This window comes from Artemia sp. Qi Xiang Cuo, chromosome 12 (assembly GCF_049724085.1).
Source record: "Artemia sp. Qi Xiang Cuo chromosome 12, ASM4972408v1, whole genome shotgun sequence".
Taxonomy (NCBI): Eukaryota; Metazoa; Arthropoda; class Branchiopoda; order Anostraca; family Artemiidae; genus Artemia; species Artemia sp. Qi Xiang Cuo.
This window is the reverse complement of record NC_142805.1, coordinates 18145000-18156455: the sequence shown is the minus strand read 5'-3', so window position 1 is coordinate 18156455 and position 11456 is coordinate 18145000. Positions and strand designations below refer to the sequence as shown.

The 11456-nt window shown below is 33.3% G+C and overlaps 1 protein-coding gene across 1 annotated transcript; it reads right to left on the bottom strand.

Moving 5' to 3' along the window:
• Positions 1 to 3054: 3054 nt before the first annotated feature.
• On the bottom strand, positions 3055 to 11456 carry LOC148945860 (uncharacterized). The gene is made up of 3 exons (XM_089097533.1): positions 11262 to 11456; positions 9405 to 9686; positions 3055 to 3060 (listed from the first exon to the last, which is right to left on the bottom strand). The coding sequence occupies exons 1-3, from the start codon at positions 11454 to 11456 to the stop codon at positions 3055 to 3057; spliced, it is 483 nt and encodes a 160-aa protein (XP_088953659.1).

Sequence of the window (11456 nt, the reverse complement as noted above, 5' to 3'; positions counted from 1 at the left end):
AACTGAGTCTCTCACACCCCTTAAAGCTCTTTTAAAAGATACAAAAACTACTTATTTAACACAAAAATTTCGTTTTTAATGACCATAAATTAAATAAAAACCACACGGAATCCGGCAACTGAGTCTCTCAATACCCTTAAAGATATTTTAAAATATACAAAAACTTCTTATTTAACACAAAAATTTAGTTTTTAATTACAAACAAGTAAAGGAAAACCACACAGAATCAGCTAACTTAGTCTCTCAATCCCATTAAAGCTATTTTAAAATATACAAAACTACTTATTTAAAAAAAAAATTACGTTTTTAATGACCAACAAGTAAAGAAAAACCACACTGAATCCTGAAACTGAGTCTCTCAAGCCCCGTAAAGCTCTTTTAAAAGATACAAAAACTACTTATTTAACACAAAAATTTCGTTTTTAATGACCAACAAGTAAAGTAAAACCACACGGAATTAGGCAACTGAGTCTCTCAAACCCTGTAAATATCTTTTAAAAGATACAAAAACTAATGATTTAACACAAAAATTTCGTTTTTAATGACCATCAAGTAAAGAAAAACCACCCGAATATTTAACAAGTACCATTTTTCCACACCAGTCACAAAACTCAAGTCCTCCTAGAATTATTTAAACTAAATAGTTATCCCTGCCTCGCACAGAAAGTTCAGAAAGACACAATAGCCTTATGTATAGTGAAGCGTTTCTTAGAAGTATGTATACCCAAATATTCAACACGTACCATTTTTCAACACCATCCACAATACTCAATTCCTCCTAGAATTATTTAAACTACATTGGGACCATCTACTCAACCATTAAGTTCATATGGACGCAATCTACTGATAGTGATCATTCATAGGACAATAATATTTAACTCTGACCTTGTTTCAATCCAAAACACAAAACACAAGTAATATGCTATATATATACTCTCAAAAATAACCCCCGCCTCCCCCCGACATAAAAGAAATAAGACCACGGATGAGTTATAGTCGAAGCGTTTATTAGCAGTATGTTTACCAAAATATTCAACACTTACCATTTATCAACACCATCCACAAAACTCAATTCCTCCTAGAATTATTTAAACTAAATACTTACCCTCGCCTCCAAGAGAAAGTTCAGAAAGACGCAATAGCCTTATTTATAGTCGAATGTTTACACGAATATTTAACAAGTACCATTTTTCCACACCAGCCACAAAACTCAATTCCTCCTAGAATTATTTAAACTAAATAGTTATCGCTGCCTCGCACAGAAAGTTCAGAAAGACACAATATCCTTATTTATAGTGAAGCGTTTCTTAACCGTATGTTTACCCAAATATTCAACACTTACCATTTTTCAACACAATCCACAAATCTCACTTCCTCCTAGAATTATTTAAACTAAATACTAACCCCCGCCTCCAACAGAAAGTTCAGAAAGACGCAATAGCCATATTTATAGTCGAATGTTTACCCTAATATTTAACAAGTATAATTTTTCCACACCAGCCACAAAACTCACTTCCTACTAGAATTATTTAATATAAATAGTTATCCCTGCCTCGCACAGAAAGTTCAGAAAGACACAATAGACTTATTTATAGTGAAGCGTTTCTTATCCGTATGATTACCCACATATTCAAGACTTTCAATTTTTCAACACCATCCACAAAACTCACTTCCTCCTAGAACTATTTAAACTAAATACTTACCCCCGCCTCCAACAGAAAGTTCAGAAGGTCTCAATAGCCTTATTTATAGTCGAATGTTTACCCGAATATTTAACAAGTACCATTTTTCCACACCAGCCACAAAACTCAATTCCTCCTAGAATTATTTAAACTAAATAGTTATCCCTGCCTCGCACAGAAAGTTCAGAAAGACACAATAGCCTTATTTATAGTGAAGAGTTTCTTAGCAGTATGTTTACCCAAATATTCAACACGTATCATTTTTCAACACAATCCACAAAACTCAATTCCTCCTAGAATTATTTAAACTAAATACTTACCCCCGCCTCCAACAGAAAGTTCGGAAAGACTCAATAGCCATTTGTATAGTCGAATGTTTACCCGAATATTTATCAAGTACCATTTTTCCACACCCCCCAAAACACTAACGTCCTCCTAGAATTATTTAAACTAAATAGCTATCCCTGCCTCTCACAGAAAGGTCAGAAAGACACATTAGCCTTATTTATAGTGAAGCGTTTCTTAACCGTATGTTTACCCAATTATTCAACACGTACCATTTTTCAACACCATCCACAAAACTCAATTCCTCCTAGAACTATTTAAACTAAATACTTACCCCCGCCTCCAACAGAAAGATCATACATACGCACAAGCCATATTTATAGTCGAATGATTACCCGAAGATATAACAAGGAACAATGTTCAAAACCACCCACACCACTCAATACCGACTAGAATTATATAAACTAAATAGTTATCCTTGCCTCGCACAGAAAGTTCAGAAAGACACAATAGCCTTATTTATAGTGAAGCCTTTCTTAACCGTATGTTTACCCGAATATTTAACACGTACCATTATTCCACACCCAACACAAACCTCAAGTCCTCCTAGAACTATTTAAACTAAAAACTTACCCCCGCATCCAACAGAAAGTTCAGAAAGACTCAATAGCAATATGTATAGTAGAATGTTTACCCGAATATTTAACAAGTACCATTTTTCCACACCAGCCACAAAACTCAATTCCTCCTAGAATTATTTAAACTAAATAGTTATCCCTGCCTCGCACAGAAAGTTCAGAAAGATACAATAGCCTTATTTATAGTGGAAAGCGTTTCCAGTCAACTGAGTCACACAACCCCCAAACCTAACTTTTAAAGTATACAAAACTACTTATTTATAAAAAAAATTTCGATTTTAAAGACTCTCAAGTAATGAAAAATCACACGTAATTATGCGAATGAGTCTCTCAATCCACGCCAATATAAAATAAAAGTATCAAAATCTACTTCATTAAAAAACTCTTTAATAGAATTTTGAAAAACACTTAAATAAAAATAAACCTGTCTTTGGCACATTATTATAACACTAACCCTAAAGAAAAATATAAAGATAAATAATCTCATAATGAAAAAACCAATTTAATTTTTTTTTTACACAAATGGACTTAAAAATAACCCGTAATTTGTCACCAGTGTCTCTCACTCCCAGTAAACATCTTTTAAAGTATAAAAAATCTACTTCTATAAAAATAAACGATCGTTTTTTAATGAACAACGATTAAATAAAATTATAACGGAGGTAGTCAACTGGGTCTCTCACTCCCCGTAAAGCTCTTTTAAAATATACAAAAACTACTTAATTAACAAAAAAATTTATTTTTTAATGAACAACAAGTAAAGAAAAATCACACGGACTTAAGAAACTGAGTCTCTCAATCCCAGGAATGATCTTGTAAAAGATACAAAAACTACTTATTTAACACTTAAATTTAGTTTTTAATGACAAACAAGTAACTAAAAATCACATGGAATTAGGCACCTGAGTCTCTCAATCCACGTAAAGATATTTTAAAAGATACAACCACTACATATTTAACATTAAAATTACTTTTTTAATGACCATCAAGTAAAGAAATATCACACGGACTTAGGCCACTGAGTCTCACAATCCCCGTAATGATATATTAAAGGATACAAACAATACAAATATAACAAACAACGATATATTTTAATTAACAGATATTAAAAAAAAATCACACGGAATTATGCACCTGAGTCTCTCAATCCCCTTAAATCTCAATTAAAAGATAAAAAAACAACTTATTTAAAAACAAAATTTCTTTTTTAATTAGAATCAAGTAAAGAAAAATCACACGTACTTAGTCACCTGAGTCTCTCAATCCCCGTAAAGTTCTTTTAAAAGATACAAACACTACTTATTTAACACAAAGAACCCCCATGTAACTGAACCCCTGTATAACTGACACCCCTGTACAACTGAACCGCCGTTCTAAATTTCATTACGTTTAATATCTAGCCACCAAATGCTCCAAGCCTCAGAAGAAAAAGGGATTTTGAAAACAGGGAGCCCGATTTATGAAAAAAAAAGGGATACCCCCCGTTAGCCTGAACCCCCCTTGGATCTTCACCCGTTGTTTACAGTCATCCGAAAGTTCAACTTTCGAATACTTAAATTCACCATAGTTACCGTCACCCCTCTATGACCCAAACCCCCCTCATAAACATTTTAATCACTTAATGTGGAAATTTAAAAAATTTTTAAAAAGTAAATTAAGGATATTAAATCAAAACAAGGCGCTTTAAATATCGTGAAATAAAAAAATATAAAAAATATTTTAATTTATTTTTATATCTTTTTTACTTTCTAGCAATGTCCCTTGTAAGCGTCTACGCAAATATCTTTTCGCAAATATCTTTTCGCAAAAAAAATTCGCAAATCTCGCAAACTAAAGGAGTAATTACCCTTTTAAAATGCATTAATCTTTATATTAATGAAACCAATGAAACGAAAAGCAAAGTTTTAAAAAAAAAACCCTACTAATCAGCGTACATATTAATTAACACATTTTTAAAATAAAAAAAAAAAACCGCAAAACCTGGCGGGTGTAATATATGCTTTACGCGAGCATTGTATAATACTGGGCTTATCACCAAAAAGACATTGAACTTTTAAATTTTGTCGTTCCAATTGGCAAAGAGGTTGTTAACCTGTAACTACTAGAAAAACCTGTTTGTACGGGGGCGTAAGAATTCAAAAGACCTATTCTACTTATATATAGGTATTTCGTTTAATTGAAACTCCTCCTAAACGTTCCCTAAAAGTTTCAACTTAATGCAATTAGTATCGTAAGTTACAGTAACTGTAGAAGCAGCATTAAATGAATACACACAGTGTCTTATGGCTATCTCAAAATCCACAACTTATGAAGGTATGAATGCATTAGAACTTATGATTAGCAATCCAATGAGTCCCATCCAAAGCATATACGACCACCCTTTTTATAAGAACCTTATATGCCCCAAAGGCATAATTTACAGCCCTTTCCCTGAGAGCTGTAGGGGGGGGGGGGGTTGTCTCCGTCATAGACATAATTTCAGAAACCTTCAACTACGACGAATAGAATTGTATAGAATAGAATAGATCACCTCCAATTTTTCATTGGAGGTGATCAGGCAAATGCTGAGCCTGGAGGGGGGGGGGAGGAGGCGGTTTGCTCTCAAATCACTTTGACTCTTAAAAAATGCACTATAACTTCCAATTTCAAATCAAATAATCTGATGTTTATACGATCGCCCAATCAATAAAAACCTTATATGCCCTCGTAAAATAACTTACAACCCTAGCCCCACACTATAAAAAAAAAATTGATTTCCAACAGAATGTATTGCTCGAATTCAAACAAGTAAAAAAAAAAATCCAATTTTTCTGTTGCAAATGTGACTTGCTTATTGAACTCGAACAAGTCACAAAAAAAGTCCAATTTTTCTGTTGGAATTGTGACTTGCTTATTGAATTCCAACAAATTATTGAAATTATTAAGATTTACGTATTTTTCAGTAAAAAAAATGTAATTTCCAACGCAAATAGGTTATACTAATCAACACAGTTTGAACTTCAACAGTAGTTTGAAGTTTCTTGAATACCATTTCAAATTTGACTATAGGACCTTTGAAAGCAATGTGTTCAGTACAAATTCAATTATAGCAGAAAAAGCGGGACCCTAATTGAATTTTGAGTATAAGAAGATATTATAAAAATATAGAAATATATTTTTACTTTGAAATAAGTTGAACTTAATTGTCTGCAAAATGAACGCGCAGAAATTTATGTACAAAAATTATCTTTTAACTTTTACAATCGCTGTTTTTAAATGCATTTTTTGTGAGTTTCTGTAGGTAGAAAATCTCTTAAGATGCTAGCCTAATCGTAACAGTACTAACGGTTAAATTATATCGCTTTCTGAATTTAATTTTTTCTAACTAATAATGAATATACTTATGTGGGAACAACTTTTGTTTTTGCGAGATGAGATGAAATGAGATGACTTTTATTTTCAACTAATAATTATATCATACTTAACTGGCACTTACCACATTTTTTAAATAACATTATCAACAAACGTAGAAATGGTAAGAACGTATGACGTTTTATTAAGCCACTATTGTGGCTTGAGCAGCGTCACACAATCTTTCATCATAAACCAAACTCATTCACTCTTCCTACTCTTTTCTCACCATTCGATACTATTTAACTCCCAAATAAAAAAAACAAAAAAACACACAAAACACAAAACACCCCCCCCCCCCAAAAATGTAACAAACAACAATCAAAAATATTTCATTCCCACCCAACAAAGACTTTTTTAATCTATTTTAAACTGAAACTGGTTTTCTGACTCCCTAATGCTCTCCGGGAAACCATTCTACAAATTAACTGCATAATTTCTAATTAAAAAACTAGATCGACTCGTACTCCTTACTTCTGAGACTAAGCTTCCACGACCTCTAGTCCTATGATGATGAAAATAAAAAAACAAGTTTTTTTAACTGAAAGTAAGGAACGACGTTAAAAATTAAAACGAACAGAAATTATTCCGTATATGAAGGGGGCTGTCCCCTCCTCAACGACTCGCTCTTTACGATAAATTTTTTTTATTGTTTAAAAAAATAGAGTTGTGAGAAAGTCAAACTTTAGCGTAAAGAGCGAGGCGTTGAGGAGGGGACAGCCCCCTTCATATACGGAATAATTTCTGTTCGTTTTAAGTTTTAACGTCGTTCCTTACTTTCAGTTAAAAAAACTTGTTTTTTTATTTAATTTTTGAACGTTTTTGAATTAATGCAGGTTTTGATTTTGGCTCACCGTACATGAATAATTAAAACAAAATTTGCATATTATATTTGGTTAAATGGCTTTCTCGAAACTTGTTTAATTTTATTTACGAACGTTTTTATTAGTAATAAATATACGTAACTTAGAATTAACTTAAGTAACGAACTTCTATATTCATAAATTTTTAACACGTATATTAGGGGGTTCGCCCCCTAGTCAATACCCTGCTCTTTAAACTATAGTTCGAATTTTTTTTTCCAGTTCTTTAAAAATGACCTCTTAATAACAATCAGTTGATCAGTTGAAAAACATGTTTTTTTTTATTTAATTCCTGATCTTTTTCTTTAATAATGCTGGGAAATCCGGCGCCCCCTTCATAGCTATGTCCCTTCCCCCATGAAAACTTCCTTCGTGGAAAGATCCTTCCATATAGCCCCTGACCCTCTCCTTCCTCCACCTACCAGAAAAAATCTCCTCTGAAAAAGTCTGTATACTTCCCAATAACCAATACTATATGTTAACATTGAGTAAAGTTCATAACTTTCAGCCCTCCCCTGGGGACTTTGGGGGATCAAGTCATCCTAAAAGACATTTTTATCATATTTTCGACCATGCTGAACAAAATGGCTATCTCAAAATTTCGATCGGGTGACTTTGGGAAAAAAATGAGCGTGGGAGGGGGCCTAGTTGCCCACCATTTTTTTTGGTCACTTAAAAAGGGCACTAGAACTTTTAATTTCCGTCCCAATGAGCCCTCCCACGATATTCTAGGACCACTGGGTTGATACGATCACCCCTGGGGAAAAGAAAAAAAAACAAAAAAACAAATAAACACGCATCCGTGATCTTTCTTCTGGCAAAAAATGGAAAATTCCACATTTTTGTAGATAGGAGCTTGAAACCTCTACAGTAGGGTTCTCTGATACGCTGAATATGATGGTGGGATTTTCATTAAGGTTCTATAACTTTTAGGGGGTCTTTCCCCCCTTTTTCGAAAATCAGCCAAATTTTCTCAGGCACGTAACTTTTGATGGGTAAGATTAAATTTAATGAAACTTGTATATTTGAAATCAGAATTAAAATCTGATTCTTTTGATGTGTCTATTGGTATCAAAATCCCATTTTTTAGAGTTTCGGTTACCATTGAGCCGGGTCGCTCCTTACTTACAGTTCGTTACCACGAACTATTTGATAATCTGAATTAAACTTAAAAAAATCTCAAAAATATTCAGGAGATAATCTATTAAGCACATGGTAAGTAAATACTCCTGCCTGATGGTCCCTGATCTGATGAATATTTAAAATTCTAAAACTCATAAAACATTCACGCGTGTGCTCATACTGAACAAACTCACCCAGTACTCGAAGCGCCTTATTCTGAAGAATCTGCAGTATTTTAATATTTGAAGAAAAATTAGATGCATAAATACAAGTAGAGAGGGGTGTCCGACTCGTGACAGTACAAAATTCGGCTATCAAAAGAATGTATCTCCTATCAGTACACCATATTTGGGCATGGAATCCCCAGGGAGAAATTGATTGCGTAATCAAAGTGGGTCAATGACCTCTTTTTCCATGGTCGATTTATTTGTTGTTTTGGACATGTACATGCTCGAGGCGAATGTCATGGTGTCCAGAAATAGGAAACAGCATTTGTTGTTGTTGTTGTTTTGGGCAAATGTTATGAGTTTCCCGGAAACAGTTAGATCACGTGTTTCCTTCTCAGCCAATCAGAGGGCTTGTTTACATAACAATTTGACCTTGAGATTTCGTATATAACGGGCATGCAATGTGATTCACTAAGTTTTTAGTAAGCAGTGTAATAACATGAGTGAACAAGTTGAGTTAGAAATATCCTTTTATTGCAACTGTTCTATTGTAAGGGGTATTTTCATGATTTTGAGTATTCCCATGAACCTACTGAATGTTTAGAGTACATAGAGGCAGAGACAGATGAGAAGAATCTGGAGGAAGCGGGAAGAAATATTATTTGTGACATGGAGAGAAATTTATACCGATTGCAAGTAAGCTCAGATAAAAGAAGGATTGGTATGATAGAAAAGGAAGATCAAAAGAAGAGACTAGTAAAAGAGGGCTTTCTCTATAGTGTAAAAGACAGCAGTGAAAACCCAAAGAAAAATGTATATAGTGCAAGATATAACTCGGATTATTATGATGATTATGCTCCAAGAGAAGAGAAAAAGTGGCCCTTTATGAGACAACATAAGAGGTCATTCTACGAAAAGGATTTTAAACAACGGAAACCATGGTGGAAGTGTTCTCATATACCATTTTACGATAAACCCCATTTTTGATATGCTTGAAAAGTTTTATACCATAATCATACAATAAATTTGTTTCTGCTATTTTTATTTTCTCATACTAGATACGTATAGAATAAGGATACCAATAGAGACTTCAGTAAATGAATAGTTCAGATTGAATAGATCACCATATAGAGTTTTATCAATCCACAGTCTAGTTTTCTATCAAAGATAAAAAATAAATCATTCTTCTAATCTTTATTCCTTTGATATATCAATATTTATAATAGTTTTTATATAGACAATCTCGGGTTCAATTACGTCAACCTCATTTTCTTCATTTACCATTATATCTAGCAAAGGGGGCATCTCCTGAAATAAATCCTCTCGTATTCTAATGGGCAAACTAACAGCCAACCGCTCATCGTCCTCTATACAGACTCGGCCCGAAGGTCCCCGCCGTACCAAGTCCTCAGATGTATATGATAGTCCATCATCTGTATAATGAACTTCTAGCACGTCGTCATCATCTGTACTTTCAATCTCGGTTTTACACAAAAGAAGCTCCTCACTTTCCGTGAGCTCCCACTCGGTCCATACATCCTAAAAGATTGAGAACACTATGATCAAATACTAGAGTTTACGGTCAAAAACCAGTATTAGTTCAGATTTTACGGGAATAGTTTATTTTCGAACCAAAAAAATGTATTTACCATAATTTTCTTACAAAAAAATAGAGTTCTGGTGCAGCGGTGAGTTGTAGTAGTAGTTGAACTAAAAATAACGACACTATTAAAATTTTAGATGAATTTATCTCTCTTTGGGCAACTAAATACAGTAATAAGATATGATAGCGTCAACAAAGTGAAAATCCGCATAAGATCTCCAAACAGTTTCTAGTCATATTTTTCTAACAGTAAAAATACTTTTAGAAACGAACTAAAATTAATATTCTACCGCACATAAACTTTTTTAGTAAGAATCTCTTAGGAATGATTGGGTGGAAATTTGAGCTATGTCATCACATAGCAACAATAATTAGCAGCAGAAAACAATAATTATTTATTATTTTTCCAAGTATATAGAGATCCAGAATTTCTTAAGTGATTCTTTGATGCAAGGTGTTATGACATACTAGTTAAAGTGACAAAAAACTTTTTCCCACAAGAGGACACTTTTCAACTAAAAGTAAAGAGCTACCATACTAAATCAAAGATATGATGAAATAATAACGAATAATTGTTCAATCTTAAATTTTCTGTAAATTTATGTTTAGCGATAAACTTATTAGAGTGACAAAAACTCTTTCCCACAAGAGGACACATTTCAACTAAAAGTAAAGAGCTACCAGACTAAATCAAAGCTTTGATGAAATAATAACGAATAATTGCTCAAACATAAATTTACTGTAAGGTTATGTTTAGAGATAAACTTATTAGAGTGACAAAAACTCTTTCCCACATGAAGACACTTTTCAACTAAAAGTAAAGAGCTACTAAATCAAAGATATGATGAAATAATAACGAATAATTGTTCAAACGTAAACTTATGTCCAATGACATACTAGTTAAAGTGACAAAAAACTTTTTCACACAAGATGACACTACAAAAACTCTTTCCCACAAAAGGACACTTTTCAACTAAAAGTAAAGAGCTACCAGACTAAATCAAAGATATGATGAAATAATAACGAATAATTGTTCAATCTTAAATTTTCTGTAAAGTTATGTTTAGCGATAAACTTATTAGAGTGACAAAAACTCTTTCCCACAAGAGGACACTTTTCAACTAAAAGTAAAGATGAGATAATCTCTCTCTCAAAATTATGTTAAAAAGAGCATTCAGTTTCAAAGTTGCCTACAACAATATGTGATAGCAACAGAGAACATAGTAAAGATTAGAAAAAAAAGCATTTTGAGTTTCAAAAGGCAGTGATTATTAATATAAATTAACTAAAAATATTCGCCTATGAGATATCGAAGCGATAGCAAAGATTAGAAAAGAGCGGTTTCTTTGCAAAAAAATTACATTATATTTAGATATCTCCGAGGGGGGGGGGGGCAGAGAAAACAATGGTTGGGGGGTGAGGGGTTAATATCCCGCTGAGATAAGTTTATATTGGGATTGAAAAAGAAAAAAACATTGGAAGAAATAGACAGGTAGGAAAAAAATGCTTACATTTGCATAATCCGTCTGGGCTTGGATGTCGGAAGGATCTGACATAGCATGCTGGAGGGTAACCTCCTGACCTATCGTTGATGGGGCAGCTATTAGAGGTCCAAGGAGAGCGGATGTGCTAGCGATGTCACATTCCAATTTGGCTTGGGTAGGCATCACTTGTTTAGGAGACTTCGGCCAACTACCATATTGCAT